The following is a 20,792-nucleotide window of genomic DNA, read 5'->3' on the forward strand; positions in this document are numbered from 1 at the left end:
GCCTAGGGGCCCACCTAGGCGACAAGGCAGTCGTCTGAGCACTGTCTTGGCTTGCCTGGCATCTTGAAAATTTTGGGCAGGATGGGCTAAATGCTCAGCCTGGATTTTAATTTGTCAAATCAGGCTACTTTAAATGTCAAGGTGTTGCCGTCTAGGTGACAGGGCAGTTTTTGAACCTCTAGGCGGCCGGTTGCCCATATTGTTTAAGGCGTCCAAACAGTATTTAGGGGGAAAAGAATGGAAAAAATGAGAAATAGGGGGGAGGAAATGGGGGAGTAGGAAGGAAAAGAGGGGAACTAGGGAGAAAAGCCAGAGAAATAATGGAAAAATAAAAAGAAAAATGGGGAGAAGTAGTTGCAGTACTGTAAAGGTCACAGCAGCAGCCACTGCCTCCAGATTTGTTTACGACATCATCTCTGCTTGGTATAAAATCTGGCGAGTCTTCCAGCATCAGCATGGCTGGAAGAGAGAAGGAGAAGATGGATCTGCATCTCTTCAAATAGTGGTGTTATTTTTCTATATTTAAAAGTAAAGGTAAGTATTTTCTTAGTTTACACAAGACAGAAGGAGAAGATGGATCTGCAGTCTTCTTCAAATAGTGGTGTTATTTTATTTTATTTTATTTTTAAAAGGTAAAGGTAAGTATTTTCTTATTTTACATATAAGTCCTTTCATATTTAGAAGCAAAAAGGACCTAATTTCATATTTTACAGAAGAGGTTCTCTTTGAAATTAAAACTGAAAGGCGATATATTGACACTTAAACCCCCCATTTTATATGTAATGCCTAGTCACCTAGGCATCACGCGTTTAGGTGCCTTCCAAGTTCCAACCGCTTTGCGCCGCCTTTGTCACCATGACAACTATGATTATGGTATTTCCTTTTTAACTAATTCTGATCTCAGAAGCCAATGTATGTCCTTTCCAATTGATTCTGATCTCAGAAACCAATGAACAGTATTTAGTCAATGTTAAAAATTACGAACAGAAGTATTAGAAAGCTTAATGTAGAAGGGGTTCAAGGAAGAACCACTCTACAGTAGGATCGATGATAGGTTGCAGCAGAACATCAAAATAGCAACAAAATCAGAATTAGTAACTTAGAGAAATAAAACCAAATCAGCCAGCAGTTTGGATCCAGACTTGGATCGCGTGGAGGTCCTATGGAGGTGATCTTCTGCTGAAAATGTGGTACAATTCTGCTGGCAGAATAGGGAGTTGCAGGGGTGTTCCAAAATAGAAGGTTGGAGTGTAACTTGCAAACCAGAGGGAATCTGGCCACCAAATCAGGGTCGAGTGTAGGGCCTGGGGTGGGGGTTCTATGCTCCAAAACTCTGCAGTAACTGATGAAGAATGATGGAGTTGTGGGGCCTTGAAACTTGAAGCCAATCTGGAACAGAAACTGGAATCCGCAGGAGATGGAATCTCTTTGTTTAATCAGCAACAGTAGCAGCAATACTTGGTGTTGATGGAGGAATCGATTCAGCTCTTCAAGGACTCTCCAGCAGCAATAGTTGCAGACACAAGAGACAGCAGCAACTGACAACCAGAGCAGGGTCACCCCGACTTCAAAAGACTTTTTCACACAAGTAACAGTGTTAGAAAATCCAATTGGCAGTACACTTTTAACTTTGGTAGCATAGTAATATGTACATTTTCTGTTACAACTGCAAATGTATTTCTGCATGTATGTAACGAAGAAATACCTAGTGCCTGAGAACATAAGAGACAACAATAAACATCATTTAAGTTACCAATTAATCATAGAATCAATATCATAAAATGCAACATAAATAGAAACCGATATCATACAAGATATTAACCTAAATTAATCAATCCACCTAGAAGCACATCCAAACACTCTAAAAGTGTACCTTAAGATTTTCATGTTGTTGAAGACAACACAAAATTGTGTATGTTCCTTACGCAAATAATCATACTGAACTTGGGACATGGGAAAGTAACCTCACAGATTGTCAATCCCTTGTCCCAGGGATCCCCCCCCCCCCCCCACAGCAATAATCAAGGTTTTGAATAATTACCTAGAAAGCCTCCACTTCCAGATTGCATTACTGTTGAAGGATGACCCATCAACCCGACCCGTGACCTGGACCCGGATACATTAAAGTGTCCAGGTTCATTATGCACATGTTTAATGTGTTAATTGTGTGATTGTGCAAATACCATATTTGTAATATTCTCAAGATTATAAATAAAGTGGTGGCCTTTGTCTCATTGACAAGTCAATCTATTCTCTCTTCTCAACTTGGTATCAGAGCGAATACTTTTTTTTCTTTATTCTTTTTACAAAAAGGGTACTCACCGCTGCCGCCGAGGCTTCGGCCTCTTGGTTCAGCATGGTTGACTGAACATGTGATCATGCATGTCGCACCATGCTAACCGTCCCTGACCACTGAACATCAACCACTGCCTGCCACCATGGTGTGTTGCGTCGCTGCCACCCCTACGGCCTATCTCGCTCTCATCTAGGGCCCTTTTTTTTTTTTTCACGCCACTCTTGTCAGCCAGCACCTGATGGTCTGCTGCCAGCCTTGCTGGCCCTTTTTTCTGGTACTGCCAGCTATCGCCAGACCTTCCAAGGTTCTCCCCTGCCTGCGTCTTCCATGCCAGGCCCTTTGTTTGCCCCTGCTGATGTCTCTTGGCTCTCTACAGGCCCCGCTAGCCTTGTCGGTGCCTTGCTGGACCCCAATTGGTTGTTCCAGTCTGCTCTAGGCACCCTGTTGGCACTCCCAGCCGCTGCTACGCCGATTGCCCAGAAATATTTTTCTTGTTGCTGACTTCCTCGTTTGCTCCCTTGGTGATTATTGGTCTCTCTACAGCCCTTTTTTTTGTGAATTGTGCCGCTGCTGCTTCTCCCTTCTTGTGAGTTCTATCTCCTTCAACCATAGTGTTTATGGTTTGTTTTAATGGGGGATTCTATCACATCTACTGTTATTGGGAGCGGTGATCTGAGTCAATCTGTTGCTCCTCAACAACATCTTACACTACAAATTGGCCCCTCTAAGTTGAATGGGTCGAATTACTTAGCATGGTCTCGCACCTGCCTCCTTAGTCCTTACCATCCATGGTAATCATTTTTTGGGTATATTAATGGTGATACCCCTATGCCCACTGACTCTCCGGCCAAGGACAATTGGTTAGCTAATGATGCCTTGATCATGTCATTCTTGTTGAACTCCATAGAATCCTCCATTAGTTCCACATTTGTCCTTCTCAACTCAGCAAAGGAGTTATGGGATGCTGCGAAAAATACTTATGGTCAAGCCAGCAATTATGCCCAAATTTATGAAATTCGTCGTCAAGCCCAAGAAACTAAATAGAAGGATCTCTGTGTCTGTCTATTATTTTGCCTTGATGACTTTATGGCAACAATTAGACTTCTATCAACCTGTTACCATGACCAGCCCTACTGATGCTGCCACGTTTGCTAAGGAACATGAAATGGAACGAGTCTATACTTTTCTCACTAGTCTTAATCCAGAGTATGATCAAATAAGGATTCAAGTTCTCAACAGGAGTACCTTTGCAACTCTACTTGAAGCCTATAATATGATTCAGCATGAGGATCACCGCCGTACTGTCATGATGCCTCCTACGGCACCTCCTCGGTCTGCTCTTGGTACTACACCAAAAACGTCTTTACCTGTGAATAGTGCTGGTTCGGTCAGTAAAGCTGGTTCTACTCGTTCTCTAGTTCAATGTGACTACTGTGGCCGCCCTCGTCATACTAGGGAAACTTGCTGGAAATTACATGGCCGTCCCAAAGGGGGCAGAAAGGACGGGAAAGCTGGTTCTGCTCATCCTCCGGCTCAGGCACACTTGACTGAAATTTATGAGGCTACTAGTTCTTCACCTGTGTCTGCAGAACAACTTGTGACTCAGCTCCAACGTATGATGACCCAGCTTGGCTCTTCCTCTTCTACCATGGCTTCCTCTCCATCCCCTGCTTCACATCTAGCCCAGTTAGGTATTTTTCTTGCGTCTTCCCATACTGATTCTTCATGGATACTTGATTCTGGAGCCTTGGATCATATGACCAGCTCCTCGAACCTGTTTACCTCTTATACCCCTTGTTCAGGCAAAGATAAGGTCTGGGTCGTTATGGTTCACTATCTGCTATTTCTGGTAAAGGATCCATCTCCTGCGTAGTATTTTTTTTTTTATCTTCAGTCTTGTATGTTTCCGATCTTTGTGCCAACTTGCTTTCTATAGACAGCTCTGAATATGAATGCTTGAGTGATCAAAATCGATCACACAGGCCCTTTATTTATAGTAATCTGAAGTACTTGTAATGGAAGTAAAACTCCTCAGTCCTAATCCTACTAGGAATTCCTAGTACAACTAGGAATCCTAGAATAGCACTCGGCTGAGGAGGAAAATACAACAAAACAGTGGAAAATAAAAAATAAAAGAAAGAAAAAGAGTAATCCTAACACAACTAGGACTGCAATCCTAACACAAACACAACTAGGACTGCAATCCTAACACAACTAGGACTAGTTCCCCCAATCGGGTAACTAGCCTATCTCAACACTCCCCCTCAAGTTGGAGCATAAATGTCAACCATGCCCAACTCGACAAGAATAGGATGAAAAATCTTTCCACTTAAGCCTTTAGTAAACACATCAGCAAGCTGGTCAGAAGATTGCACAAACGGAACACACACCAGCCCTCCTTCCAACTTTTCTTTAATAAAGTGTCTGTCAACCTCCACATGCTTAGTACGATCATGCTGAACCGGGTTGTGAGCCGGGTTGTGAGCAATACTAATAGCAGCCTTGTTGTCATATTACAACATCATGGGAAGAGGAACAGGAGTCCTGATATCTTGTAATAAACCTTTGAGCCACAACATTTCACAAATACCTTGTGCCATAGCACGAAACTCTGCTTCAATACTAGATCTTGCCACAACGTTTTGCTTTTTACTACGCCACGTAACAAGATTGCTGCCAACAAATGAGCAATAGCCAAAAATGGACTTTCTATCAGAGGAACCAACCCAATCCGCATCAGTATATGCTTCAACACGAAGATGACCATTCGGAGACAAAAGAATTCCTTTACCCGGTGCTGATTTTAAATATCGAAGGATCCGGATAACAGCATCCATGTGAGAGGAGTGTGGATCATGCATGTACTGACTAACCATACTCACAGATACTGCTATGTCAGGTCTTGTATGAGATAGATAGACGAGCTTACCAACCAATCTTTGATACCGACCTTTATCAACAGGAGTTCCCTCCTTTTCTTTAAGTCTTGTAGTAGCATCCATAGGTGTATCGGAAGGATGACACCCTAGCATTCCAGTCGCGGTCAATAAATCTAGGATGTACTTTCTTTGAGAAAGAAAGATGCCTTTAGAAGATCTAGCAACTTCTATCCCTAGAAAGTACTTTAGTTTTCCCAAATCTTTTATTTCAAATTCTCGCCCAAGATAAGTCTTCAACTGGGTGATTTCATGATTATCATTCCCGGTCACCACAATATCATCAACATAAACTATTAGGAGAGTTACCTTTTCACCATTTTTCTTGATAACCAAAGTATGATCAGCGTTGCTCTGCTTATAACCTGCAGAGACCATTGCCTTATGAAATCGTCCAAATCATGCACGAGGGGAGTATTTCAGTCCATATAAAGCACGCTTCAATTTACAAACTTTCCCGCTGGTCTTATCACAAGAGAATCCAGGTGGAATGTTCATGTGTGCTTCCTCGTCAAGTTCTCCATGGAGGAAGGCATTCTTCACATCTAATTGTTGTAACTCCCAGCCAAGATTCTCCGCACAAGAAAGTAGCACTCTGACAGTGTTTAATTTCGCGACTGGTGCAAAAGTCTCCTGGAAATCGATCTCATAGGTCTGAGTAAATCCTTTTGCAACCAAACGTGCTTTGTATCGATCCACAGTGCCATCTACCTTCTGTTTCACCACAAACACCCACTTACATCCACCTGGTTTCTTTCCTGGAGGAAGAACCACAAGTTCCCATGTATTATTCTTTTTTAAGGCTTGCATTTCTTCCATAATTGTTGCTTTCCACTTTCCATCTGCAAAAGCTTCCTGTCAATTTTGGGGAATACGAATAGAAGAAAGAGAGGAGACAAATGTACGAAATGATGGAGAAAGGGAGTCATAAGGGACTACATGAGAAATGGGGTGCTGGGTTCAAGCCCGAATACCTTTACGATGAGCAATAGGTAAATCAGGAGACGAAGGAGAGGATATGTTACCTGGAGATCGATCTGGTTCTAGGGCCGACAACTGTAGTGGTGCTGGGGCTACAGTGGATGGAAGCTGCTTGTATTGGGAATGTCCCCTGTGATATGTTTTGAGATTAAGTTCGTTAATTTTCTTCTGAAATTCCCTAATGGTTTGTTGGACTGGAGTCACCTCCCCCTGAAGGGAATTATCACCAATAGGATTTTCAGCATCCTCTAAGTTCTCTCCCTGGGGAAAATCCGGTGGGGAAGCAGTAGAGGGAAGAGGGGAGGAAACAACATTCGGTTGAGGGGTGGGTGAAATAGGTAGTTGGACTCGGGTCTGGGTCTGTATGGGAAGGTCAACCTTCAACACATCTTCACCAAAAGTCTCCCCCTGAAGAGGTGTGCGATGATAATAAGATAGAGTTTCATGAAAGACAACATCCATACTAGTGAAGGTGCGACGGGTAGGAGGATGGTAATACTTATATCCCTTTTAGGAAGGAGAGTAACTTAAAAAAATACACCGGGTCCCACGGGGTTCAAGCTTGCCCGGAGATCGGGTATCGCGAATATAATAGACACAACCAAACTCCTTTGGTGGGACAACAAAGGTGGAGGACCCCTGCAGTAATGAAGCAGGGGTGGCAGAGTCAAGGACTCGAGTAGGGAGCCTATTGATAAGATAGGCAGCAGTCAGGACAGCATCTCCCCAATATTGGGAAGGGACAGAATGGGCAAACATAAGAGCCCGAGTCACCTCAAGAAGGTGGCGGTTTTTTCTTTCAGCCACACTATTTTAGGATGGGGTATCAACACAACTGGTCTGATGGAGTATTCCATGGGCAGCAAGGTACTGCTGAAACTGACCATCCATGTATTCTTTACCATTGTCACTACGCAATATCTTGAGAGTGGCAGTGTATTGGGTCTGAATCATTTTATGAAAATTTTGAAAACAAGAGAAAACTTCACTTTTGTTGTGCATTAAATATACCCATGTACACCTAGAATAACAATCAATGAAAGAAACAAACCAACGGTGGCCTTTAAGGGATGGTTTGCGGCTAGGCCCCCAAACATTAGAGTGAACAATATTAAAAGGAGAAGAGCTTCTTTTATTAGAAATAGAATAAGTAGAACGATGTTGTTTAGCCAAAACATAGGCTTCACAAAAAAAATCATCTTTATGACATTCTTTAGCTAGTGTTGGAAATAAAAGGGATAATGTTCCTAAAGGGGGGTGACCTAGTCTATTATGCCATTGTTGAAGTTCAGAAGAAACTAACGCACTTTGATGGATGGGAGAAGCCAAAGGCGGTGGTGAAGTAAGACTCCCAGTATCAAGCAGGTACAATCTACCATGCATCTTACCACATCCAATCGTCGCCCCCGTTGCCAGATCCTGAAACACACAGTGTGAAGGAAAAAAGGTTACTTTACAATTTAGGTCACGGGTACGACTACTGATAGAAAGAAGATTAGTGGTAAATTTAGGAATATGTAAAACAGATGATAACTTTAAGGAAGGTGTGCAACTGATGGAGCCCTTTCCAGAGATAGAGGAGAGAGAGCCATCAGTTACCCGTACTTTGTCTGTACCAGATGTAGGAGAGTAACGAGTAAAGATACTGGAGGATCCAGTCATATGATCAGTGGCACTGGAGTCTATGATCTAGGGAGAGGAGACTACCGATGCACAGTGACCAACAAAAGAAATACCTGAGTGAGCTAAATTTGAACCTGGAGGAGTGGAAGAATTGGTAGGTGTTGTTGTAGCAGCGGAAGCCTGTAACATACGACGGAAAGCCTGAAGTTCATCCTTGGATAGTCCAGTGTCAGTAGGAGGGGTAGGAGTGACAGCTTCAGTACAATTAGATTTGTTTTTCGATTTGCGAGTAACACGTTTGGCCTCAAAGTCGGCTGGTTTGCCATGTATCTTCCAACAGGTGGCCTTGGTGTGCCACAATTTTCCACAATGCTCACATTTAACTTGTGTCTTCTCAAATTTAGAAGTATCAGCAATTGAAGGAGTAGAACCAGCCCCGGTTTGCAAAGCTGATCGATCCGGAACTATAGTATTGAGCATAGCAGTTCTTCGGCGATCTTCACTGTTAACCAAGGCATAAGACTGTTCCACTGTAGGGAAAGGGTCTTTGCCTAGAATCTGAACCCTAATTGGGTCGTATTCCACATTAAGTCCAGCCAAAAAATCATAAACCCTAATTTTGTCAATATGCTTTCTGTAGGCAGCAATGTCAGTGGCATTAGTGGGCTGATAATCAGAGTAATGATCAAGTTCTTGCCAATACTTGCGGAGTTCAGCATAGTATTGAGGGATTGATGAATCATTCTGCTTGGTGTCATGGATTTTCTTCGTAGACCTAAGCATCATTCCCTACCTGTGAATAGGTGTCTTTGGCAGCCTTCCATATCTGGGCAGCATTGTCTAGGAGAAGGTAGCCCGATGCAATTGAAGGATGCATAGAATGAATAAGGTATGACATGACCATGGAGTCGGTGGATAACCATTTAGTCTTGGCAGCTCCTTCTTCAATAGGGATAGGAGTAGTGCCTGTAAGGTGTCCTGTGTAGCCACGGCCAGCAACTATAAGGTAAGTGGATCTGGACCACATTAAATAGTCTGTCCCATCTAGTTTGGTGGGAGAAGCAAAAGGAAGATACTCTGGTCGAGAAGATCCATCAGAGTCAGCTGAAGTGATGTCAGACATCATTCCTTCAAAAATCAGAAAAAAAACTGATGATGTAATAGGAAACCCTAATCAAGTAGAGCCCTGGGTTTTAAGGCTGTATGAGTTGCAGCCCTTAGAACTGGCTGAAACAAGGTTCGAGTGTCTTCCTTGTAGCAGAGAAAGTGTCCTCCAGACAGTGGCCCCTTCGGATGAGCCAATAAAAGCCCTTAATTGGAGAAGATTTAGGTCAGCAGGGACAGATTTGAATGCAAAATAATTGCAGATTTGGATCTGCTGTGGATTGAATTCAGATCTGCAGTTTGAATGCAAAAAAAATTGCAGATTTGGATCTGTAGTTTGAAAACAATAGGGTGTAGATCAGAAGGTGCAGGAATCAATCTCCAAATAAAACCAGAAATCCAGCTCGATTAGGGCAGCAGCTTGATCTCCAAGGTTGGAGGAAACCTGCGGCAGGTTCAGATCACCCCAGTATTTGAATGATTTTCAGAGAGGTGTCATGGAGGGCAGCAGCTAATTCTTCATTGAATCACCTCAAAGATGCTGCCCTGCATGAAGTAGAGAGTCCGAGAGAGTTGGAGAAGAAGAGAACCAGAAGCCAAGTGTGTTGAAGATGGAAACCAAAAAAATCGAGGGGAAGCTGTTCTTCAGATCAGAGATGGCTCTGATACCATGTAGACAGCTCTGAATATGAATGCCTGAGTGATCAGAATCGATCACCCAGGCCCTTTATTTATAGTAATCTGAAGTACATGTAATTGAAGTAAAACTCCTCAGTCCTAATCCTACTAGGAATTCCTAGTACAACTAGGAATCCCAGAATAGCACTCGGCTGAGGAGGAAAATACAATAAAACAGTGGAAAATAAAAAATAAAAGAAAGAAAAAGAGTAGTCCTAACACAACTAGGACTGCAATCCTAACACAAACACAACTAGGACTGCAATCCTAACACAACTAGGACTAGTTCCCCCAATCGGGTAACTAGCCTATCTCAACACTTTCCATTCACCGTCTTACTACTGACGTTAATTGTTTTATTCACTTCGTTTCTTCTCATTGTGTTTTTCAGGACCTAGCGACGGGGGCAACGATTGGATATGGCAGAGTACAGGATGGTCTTTACTACTTGGAACCATGGTATAAAATCTCGCGAAATATCGGCGATATATCGCGATATTTCGTGAATCTCGACATGACCGAGATACGAAACAATGTCGAAATAAAAAAGTACAATAACTCGTCGATATATCGAGATATTTCGACGATATATCGTGGAACTCACGATATATCGCGAGATATCACGATATATCGCGAGATATTGTAAAGTGACAATAGTGTCACATTCAAAATCCTTATAAATTTCATATTTCGCAGCTCTTGGTCGATATTTCGACCGAGAGCTGCTGAAAATGAAATTTTCTCTCTTCTTCCTCCCTTCCAAGCCTCATTGAAGCTCCTTGTCACCGGGAAGACGTCGGAGGGTCATCTAAGCTCATCATCCAAGCCTATTTTCATTATTTAAGGTAAATTATATTTCTCTAAAACTATTTTTTTTTAAAAAACTTTGTACAAATGTTGTTGGATGTTGATGATATTAATATATGTTAGACACCGGAGGCCGATCTACAGCCTCACGGTGTCGAAATTTTTTTCCCATATGTATTTTTTTTATTTTTTTTCTGGTTTTAAAAATTCATTTTCCTACAACTAAAATAGGAAATAATTAGGGGTAATATGACTTAGATGGTAATGAATTAAATATATGTTAGACACCAATGGCCGATCTACGGCTTCACAGTGTCGGATTTATTTTTCTGCTCTTAAATAATTCTTTTAATTTTCGAAAATTAAGAAAAATATATAAAAAATTAAAAAAACAGAAATAAATAAGGAAAAATATGAGTTTTAAGTTTAAAAAATAATGAAAAAATATGAAAGTTATTTCTATATGTTTTGAGATGCATTACATGTATATTATGTTTACTAATTCATAGTTTTGTTGTGTTAGGTCAATACTTATATTAACATTATATATAAAAAATTAGTTTTAATTTTGTGAAAAATATTTGACACAGGGGAAAAATATTAAATAACTATACAAGTGTATTAGTAATCTAAAAGTGTCAATTGAAGTGCATCTACATTAAGTTTTTTAATTATTTGTGTTACTTACATTCGAAACAAGTATCATTATGGCGGATCGTGATAGACAACGTGCGAGGGCAAGCAAAGGTGGGGAAAGTAGTCAACAAAGGGGCGGACGGAACAAAGAGAACAGAGGAACAAGAGAGACCAACCAGCCAAAGATAGGGTGACATTGCATGGTTACATGGTACTCCCATTGATGGGGATAAGAGAAAATCTATATGTAATTATTATCACATGCAATTTATGGGAGGTGGGTCCAGTGAGACTTAAACAACATCGTGGAGGATCTAAAGATGTTGTAGGTTGTCATATGGTCCCCTACCGAAGTAGCCAGGGAGATTGGTGATAGTTTGAGGGGAAGAAAGAAGAGGAAGGCGACAAGCAAAGGATAAGAGAACAACTTGAGGATACGGTGAGGAGTTTGATGGGAGGAGGAAGACGATACAATGATGATGATGATGACTCCTCCTCCTCCTCTCGATGATGACATTGCGTGCGATGACATACAAACAAGCAGAGGAGAGCTAGGGATTTTAAGTGACTGTTTGAGGAGTAGAGGAAGTTTTCAAGATGATCACGAGAGACAAAGAGTAGGGGGTAGTGGAGGAGTGGCGAGTTCGGAGGTCCTAAAACTTTGAATCCTTTTAAAAGATCACAAAGTGTGAGGGCAACCCCAACACCTCTACCAAGATCCAGTACCACCATCAACATCGATCCTAAATTGCATAAGAAGAAAGGAAGCAGTCAACCCAGAATCAAAGGAGCATGGAAGGGGATGAAGGGATTGGTTAAAGAATCAATAGCTAAGTGGATGCTATACCATACCATCCCAAAGAACATCGCACAAGGCCCCCATTATGATACCATGATAGATACCATTGCGAGGTGGCCCAGGATTCAAGGGCCCCACCCCATATGAGATAATGAATGTTTATCTACCTCAACAAAAGAGTGAGATTGATGAGTACATTAGTGAGATGAGGAATATGTGGGAGACATATGGGGTGACTATAATGGCAGATGGATGGACTGGGCCTACAAGAAAGTCCATCAATTTCATGGTTTATTGTGATGGGAGGACAGTGTTCCTCAAATCTGTGGATGCATCCAAAGAGATAAAGGATGCAAAATATATTTACAGATTGTTAAAGGAAGTAGTGGAAAAAGATGTGGGTATTGAGAATGTTGTCCAGATTGTAACGGACAATGGAAGTAACTTCAAGCTGGCCGGTGAGAAGATGATGAACAATAATAAGTACCGGCTCTTCTGGACTCCTTGTGCAGCCCATTGCATTGACTTAATGCTAAAAGATATGGGAAAGTTAAAGTTGGTGAAGACTGTGGTTGAAAGTGCAAGACAAGTCACCAACTTTGTATACAACCACTCCTATGCACTCAATCTATTGAGGGAAAAATGTGGGGGTGACTTGGTTAGGCCTGGCATCACAAGATTTGCCACCAACTACATTGCCCTCAAAAGCATTGAGACAAAGAAGGCCGGGCTGAGAAGCATGTTTGCTTCTGAGGAGTGGTTTCAATGGAAGGGTTCCAAGACGCAAATGGGAGGGAAGCACAAACAACGATGTCATCGAGGACTTACGGACCAAACTAAGCAAAGTGGTGAAAGTTTTAGAGCCGATAATTAAAGTTCTACATGTTGCGACTCCGCTCCGAAGGGCCCAACCATGCCAATCCTATATCTTGCAATAGACTTGATGAAAGATAGTGTCTATAGTGTGGGTCCTCGCAGAGCAAACACTTCTTAGATATCATAAATGCTCATTGGGAGAATCAACTTATGCATCCACCGCATAAGGTGGTGAGTAAATTTGTTTTATGTTTACTAATTCATAGTATTATTATTTACTAATTACCTATGCATTTGACAATACCTCTATTCTATATGTCATATTTCAGATACTACTTGAACCCTAAGTATCAATATAACAATAGGCTTGGGTTGGAAACTCAACTTATTGATCTTGTGAAACAAGTAGTGAAGAAGTTGGAGCCGGATGGTGCGACTCTGAAGCAATTTGCAACAATGAAGTGAGTTCATTTGGAAACTCAACTTATTGATGCTTTCAAATAAGTAGTGAAGAAGTACTTACTAATTTTCCCACTGGGTATAGATCAAGGTATTTAGGGATGCATTGGGAAGTTTTGGAACCGAGGTCACGATCAGGCGAGCACGCGTGGTGATCTTGGTAATTCTTTTAAGTTTTAAATTACATATGTATTGAAATTTGAAAGTTGAAAGTTGAAACAACATTGACACATGTCTTTTTGTTGTAAACTTGTAATGCAATTTGAATGGTGGGTGTTGTATGGGAATCGGTGAAAACTTAAGAAGAATAGCAATTAAAGTCCTCGCCCAAACATGTTTCGCATCCGGTTGTGAGAGGAACTGGAGTACCTTTGCACTCATCCACTCCAAGAGCGCAATGCATTGGGGTCTCAACGCTTATCCGACATGGTGTATGTGCACTACAACTCGAGGCTGAAACCGCAACACATACGCATGGGACTGAGGGACAGAGGGGCACCATTGATCTAGTCGACATCTTTCAAGTTGACTCGCACGATGAGGACCCTATTGTGGATTGGGTGAGGATAGAGGTGAGCCAGCGTTGGATGAGGAGGGAGGTAGGCCCGACCCCATGATAGCTTCCCGAGATTGGTGCGATGTGGACGAGTATATGGGCCGCGAGGGTCGATACATGCGAGGAAGCCTCACCCATACCATTCCAGCCCCTGGTGGCAATGTTGCTGATGATGAAGACTGGTCTAAGTCCTCAAATGATGATGATGGTGATGATGGTGATCTTTGGTGGTGGTGATGGTGATCTTGGTGGTGGTGATGTTGGTGGTGGTGATCTTTGGTGAAGAATATGACGGCATGCGAGAGCGTTATGTGGTAGGCCAGGAGGCCCGGATTCGGCGCTGTAGACCCGCTCCGATTCACTGGAGAGACACGGTTTGATCATGCCCACAAGATACGGACCACGGAGCACGTGCCCCGCACCCCCCCTCGAGAGGCCCCCTACATACATACAACAGAAGCGTAGGGTCGACAAACACGATTCTGCACTGATCGCATGGACATTGATAACCTATCTAGCTCTGTTGGTGGTTTGAGTATGGGTGATAGGGAGGAGGACTGGACATTGGCGTGCCCCATCTTTTGACGCACATGCTACTCCATTGGCATCGGATTATGGTGCATCACAACCTTACGGTGGATATGGATATGGATCATCATCATATGGGCGATTTAGTGGGGTAGGGGACTATGACTACCCCATCGATCCCGGGACATCTGGATCATCTTTTGTAGATAACATCTTTGCATACCCTAGCGGACCTAGCTACCAACCTCACCGCCATACATGCGCCCAATGCCATCGCCTCTTGCTGGCGCCAACATCATATCAGGTGGATCATCTTCTTCACGGATGGATCGATTGGTAACCCTAGTTTATATCCTAGGATAGGTTACCTACGATCGTTGATGATTCCATTTACGTGACACTTGTGGATGACTACACTCGTTTCTTCTCCGATTCTATACCGTGGTCCACATATGTCATTCAAACAGAGAGCAATGGACGTCGACTCCAACGAGGCATGAGTGGGATTGATCCAGGGAGGCACAGCAACTACTATTAGCAGTTTAGCACTTGTAATTTGTAACTTAAGTTGTGATTTCATTAATCTATGTGTATTTAACTATTTATACATTAAGGTCGGCGACCGTATGTCAATCAAGGGTGCAAGCCCAAAACACCAATTTGAATTCACATTTTTACAATTTTATGGTTTAAATGTGTTTATTAAGCTTAAATAAGGCTGTCCATGAAGTTTCAGGCCTAAATATGGCCAAATACCCCCCGAGATGGACCCCCGAAATATTGCAGAAAAAATGCAATATTTCGGGAATATTTCGCGATATCTCGGATATTTCGGATATCTCGGTAGGCCCGAGATACCGATATATCGCGAGATATAGTACTATGCTTGGAACCAGGTCTTATTACTACTCCCTCCCTAGTTTCAGCTCATATTACCCGTGAAGACAGTACTCTCCGACAGTTCCATCACTGGCATCGTCGTCTCGGTCATCCCTCTTTTTATAAGTTTACGTCATTTGTTTCCTTCTTTAGTCAAACAATGTAACTTGGATCACTATAACTGTGAAATCTGTGAACTTGCTAAGCACACTCGGTCCTCATATTTTTCTAGTGATAGTAAAAATTTGATTCCTTTCTCTATTATTCACTCTGACTTATGGGGTCCTTCTCGAATAGTTGCTCGGGTGGGTTTTGATGGTTTATTACTTTTATTGATAATTGTTCTCGACTAACTTGGGCTATCTCGGTCCAAATCCGAAGCCTTCTCCTGTTTTCAGTCTTTTCACAGGATGATCCAAACTCAGTTCAATGCCCAGGTGAAAGTTCTCCACAGTGATAATGGGACAGAATACATTGATGGTTCTTTTCTTCAGTATCTTGATTCCCATGAATTCTCTCCCAAACCTCTTGTGTCCTTACACCTGAGCAAAATGGTGTCCCCGAACGAAAGAACCACCAACTTTTGGAGGTCACTCGCTCTTTGATGTTTACCAATCAGGTTCCTAAGTATTTTTGGGGTAATGTTGTGTTTACTGTTGCCTTTCTTATTAATAGGGTTCTTTTTGTTGCCCTTGATTTCCAAATACCAGTCAGCTAGCTTCCTGATCCCACCATTTCTTCTCATCTTCCTCGTATTTTTGGGTGGGTGTGCTTTGCCCACAACTCTTCCCCTTCTCAGACAAAACTTGACCCAAGGGCTTTCAAGAGCATCTTGCTTGGGTATTCTACTTCTCAAAAAGGTTATGTGTTATCATCCTCCCTCCAAAAAATTGTTTGTTACAATGGACATGACTTTTCATGAGGATGAACCTTATTACCAGTCTTCTTTTCAGGGGGAGACTCTAGAGTCTAAAAGAAGAGAATCCTTTGTCTCTTTTGTCTCCTTTTCTCATTGATATTGTTCATCTTCAGGGGGAGCACGTTGATGAGATTAATGCTAAACAAAAGGATTTCATCACCTACTCCAGAAATAAGAGAAAGACTATCCCAAACATTCCATGTTCATCTATGCCTCTCGAGCAGGTTCCACCAATCCAAGCAACTAGTAATGAATCTCCTCCTAATCCTGATGATCGCCCAATTGCTCTTAGAAAAGGAGTGAGGGCTTGGACCAAACACCCTATTTCCAAATTTGTATCTTATGAGTCATTATCCTCCTCCTATTGTGCCTTTGTTTCTTCTCTGTCTGTTCCACAGGGTTGGAAGGAAGCCATCATAGACCCAAAATGGAAGAATGTCATGGTAGAGGAAATGCAAGCCTTAAAGAAAAATGACACTTGGGAACTCGTGCGTAGTCCTAATGGAAAGAAGGCAGTTGCATGCAAGTGGGTATTCACAATAAAGCAAAATGCAGATGGAAACATTGCTTGTTATAAGGCCAGACTAGTTGCCAAAGGATTCACTCAGACCTATGGCATTGATTACCAGGAAACTTTTGTCCTAGTAGATAAACTCTGTTTGAGCCTTATTATCTTATGCTGCAAACATTGGATGGGACCTTCAGCAGTTGAATGTGAAGAATGCCTTCCTCAACGGTGATCTTAAAGTAGAAGTCGACATGGATATTCCTCCCGCCTTTGAATCATCAGCTACAACCGGGAAAGTGTGTAGCCTCCGGAAATCACTCAATGGATTGAAACAATCTCCCCGTGCATGGTTTGGCAGATTTCAAAAGGCTATACTAAAGTTTGGCTTCAAAAAAACTAATGCGGATCATACCCTATTTGTCGAGCACAGAACTGGCAAAGTCATTGCACTTATTGTTTATGTATATGATATCGTAATCATTGGAGATGATCAAGAAGAAATCTCCCTTTTACAAACTCGATTGGCAATGGAGTCCGAAACTAAGGACCTAGGGCACCTCAAGTATTTTTTGGGAATTGAAGTAGTTAGATCCACCAGAGGAATCTTCATTTGCCAAAAGAAGTATGTCCTAGACCTTCTTGAAGAGACTGGGATGCTCGGTTGCAAGCCTGCAAATACTCCCATTGAAGTTAACCATCAACTCAGCAGCACTAGTGGTAACTCTGTAGAAAAAGAGTGATATCAACGTCTCGTCGGCAGACTTATATACTTGTCTCACACCAGGCCTGACATTGCTTATGCTGTAGGAGTCGTCAGTCGTTTTCTTCATGATCCGAAGACTATTCATCTTGAGACAGTTTACAGAATTCTTCGATATTTAAAGTCAGCTCCTGCCTTGTCAGTTTCTATAAAATATGCTTTAAACTTTGAAGCTTAAAAATGTTATTATCCTCTTCAATAACTTGTTTGTACCTTAGTTGTTTCTTGGTTTACACTATTGTTTTTCTTTTTCCTCTAAATTTTTTCGTAATGATTATCACAATCATTCTTTAATATAGATTTACTTTCAGGTAACATGGAAGGGTACCTCCGGATTTCATCCAAGCTTAAGCTTGGAATAATTGGAGAAGAGCATAAAATAAAGTTAACACAGCCCCGACAAAGCAAAGATGAGACAGATATCGCAGGACCAAGCCGAACAGGTTTGTTCCCTCCCCCTCCAAAGTATTTGATTCACTGATGATCGAAAAATTCCTTCTAAAATGAATTCAAATCCTTGCTTTTACATAATGTCTTTTTCTACTTCTTGACTTTATGAGTCACATCCATTTGCTATTCGATACATTAACTTGTTGGATGCAAGATTTAGGATCAATCGAAATGGGAGAAGTGGTCTCTGCAATTGTGGATCTAGAGGGATCATTTGGACAAGTTTTTATTTTATCTTTTATGCAACATAAAGTACTTTTTGTTCCTTTGACAAGATGTAAATATAAAACAAAGAGTTGCTAACCTAAATAAAGCTGACCAATCATTTCCTGTTTAATTTCTCTCAGTTCCAGCAAATCTGTTAAATGAGCAATCCTAATCAAGGAGAAGATACCAATATCCAGATATATCTTAATTAGATCCATTTTTTGTTTTTGAAGAGCCTGCTGTTTCTTTCCTTTCACAAAATATCATGTCATCGTAGAAAGAAAAGGAGCCACAACACTGAACCTTTTGCACTAAACTGAATGCTACGGTCATATATAGTCAATGTAATGATATCCCTTGTTCGGTCTCCAAAGAGCCTCCTGTTCCTTTCTTTCCATAAAATCCATGTCATTTCAGAAGGAATAAGAATCCATACCTCTCCTCTTGCACTAACCTAGATACTAAAATCAAACATCATAGTCAATTGAAATGACATATCATAGTCAATTCATTTGGTTGTATCCGTATCATCTTAAACAACTCCCAATAATTTCTCCACATGAATACATCAGTAAATAATTGTGATCTAATTTCGCATTTAAGCCTAAAACACTGCTTATCAAGAGAGGAAGAGAGGGATGCAGAGAGAGAGCCTCCACCTAACCCGAAAGTGTGTGACATGAACAAATAATGGGTGTGGGTCGGGATACGTGCCAGATCCTCATGTAGATCGGATACGATGACAAATCTTGTGAGAATGCATTAATAAATACTAAAGCGCCGGTGTTTTAAGTGGCGGACGGGTGAGTAACATGTAAGAACCTGCCTTTGGGAGGGGAACAACAGCTGGAAACAGTTGCTAATACCCCATTGGTGGAGGAGCAAAAGGAGGGATCCGCCTAGGAAAGCGCCTTGCAGCAGTTCAGCCTAAGCGCTCAGCTGGCCCTCAAACACCTTGGATTGCCAAGTGCTTTGACAACTATGGCTAAAACCCTTATTTTTATCTGAATTTCCAGCTAGATCAACAAAGACGGTGATAAAATAAAACTCATTACAAGATATATTAACAAATAACAAAAGAAAAAAAAAATGCAGAACCGTAGATACTCTAATTTTCATCCTGGAATCCTTCTCTGGAACAAAGAAGACACCAATCAATGGCCTTCATTGAAATATATGATATACCAAGTGATGATGCAGCGCAAGGCCAGCATAGAAGGAAGAAGGCCCATCCCCATCATGCCCTTATTTAGCCCCACGGTTCAAGTTAAAACTAGGTTCATATGGCCCATATTATGTTTCACCTTATGGCCCATATTCTGCCCGTAATTAATGGCCTGTGCATCTAGAAATTGAATGAAAAATGTGGGTTCCATGTGATTTGCGTGGGGAGGAGGATGTCTAGAAGATTTGATTAGATTTGATTAAGTTTCTATTTCTTTATCTTTGTTCTTTAATTTAAGCATTTTACTGCTGTAATGGAGGGGAGGGAATGAATGAGTTATTGGTTTATGCCTTTGAGTGTTCTGTGGTGATTCAGAACTTGTCGCTATGGTGATACAGAGACAACCCTATTGTGGTGAATGAATGAGTTATTGGTTTATCTCGCGTCGCTTTGCAGGCTTTGGTGGTGATTCCAAAATCATATCCTTTTTTATTTATTCTTTCATATGAAAAAAGGAGTGTTAGAAATTCTTTTATTGTTAACAGGAAAGAATAGAGCTCAATGCTTGGATGTATTAATGAACATCCAAGCCCCTTTATTTATAATAGAAGAGGGGAGAAAAAAATTACAGAATTGACCCGACACTGTTCACGACATTGTTCACGTGAACAGTGTCACAGTCCTAATTACAATTCTACCCTTGCTCAAAATACTCCCATGGTAATTATTCTAACAGTTATCAATACTGGTTTGTCCCTAATGCGATTCTATTGTGATTGATCTCCCGCTGATTCTTCCCTGGTTCAAGATCGATTCTGCATTACCAAGACAGACGACAGTTCAGAGATGAGGGTCCTTTGATTTGTCTGTTCCCTTGTTTTGTTTGCTTTGCACAGCCTTAGGGAAAATGTGATGTAGTCATGATCATAGTTGTCACGGCGTCACGGCAATCCAAGTCGGTGGAGGGGTGTCACGTCGATATATCGACATGTCGCCCGCCATGGCGTTGCCATGGCGAGCATGTCGACCATGTTTTATTTTTTATTTTCTCTATTTTTAATGTGTTAATAGATGTATACTCAAGCCATGTTTTATTTTTTCTCTATTGTTTCTCAAGTTTTAAGAAGAAAATTCAGAATTCGAAGAAGAGATCGAAGAGGGAAAGAAGAAATCGAAAGAAATCGAAGAGGGAAAGAAGACAGGAAGAAGAAATCGAAGAGGGAAAGAAGACAGGAAGAAGAAATCGAAGAAGAAATCGAAGTGGGAAAGAAGAAATCGAAGAGGGAAAGAAGAAATCGAAAGAAATTGAAGAGGGAAAGAAGAAATCGAAGAGGGTCGCCATGGCGTAGGTCGTCATGCAACCCTCTCCAGCGCCAGGATGCCATGGCGACGCCATGACAACTATGGTCATGATCACGTCCTGTGGAAGAAGAATTTTCAGATTTGGGTTTGCTTCAGTTTTTGGGTCAGGTTGAACCCACGGTTCAATAAGTTATGCTCAAATTTAAGTTTCCAATGGGTTATGGGCTAAGTGATTTTAAGTTTCTATTGTAAAGGGCCTATTCTATAAGCTCAAATATTAGGGAATTAAGGCCTATACGGGATTAAGTAGTTAATTTCTATTTTATAAAAGTTTCTAAGTTGTAATGGTAATTAACTAATTACTTCTAGGCTAAGTTAGTATT

General features: G+C 41.5%; 1 protein-coding gene across 2 annotated transcripts in view; it reads left to right on the plus strand.

The window, feature by feature from the left end:
* Positions 1-20,792, plus strand: part of LOC122666114 (autophagy protein 5) — a 74,577-nt gene that overhangs the window by 50,910 nt on the left and 2,875 nt on the right. For both annotated transcript variants that reach the window (XM_043862228.1, XM_043862227.1), the window contains exon 6: positions 17,597-17,728. In XM_043862228.1, the coding sequence (XP_043718163.1) occupies positions 17,597-17,728 (132 nt within the window). The remainder of the gene's footprint in view (positions 1-17,596; positions 17,729-20,792) is intronic.

Source organism: Telopea speciosissima, chromosome 6 (assembly GCF_018873765.1).
Source record: "Telopea speciosissima isolate NSW1024214 ecotype Mountain lineage chromosome 6, Tspe_v1, whole genome shotgun sequence".
In the NCBI taxonomy this organism is placed as follows: Eukaryota; Viridiplantae; Streptophyta; class Magnoliopsida; order Proteales; family Proteaceae; genus Telopea; species Telopea speciosissima.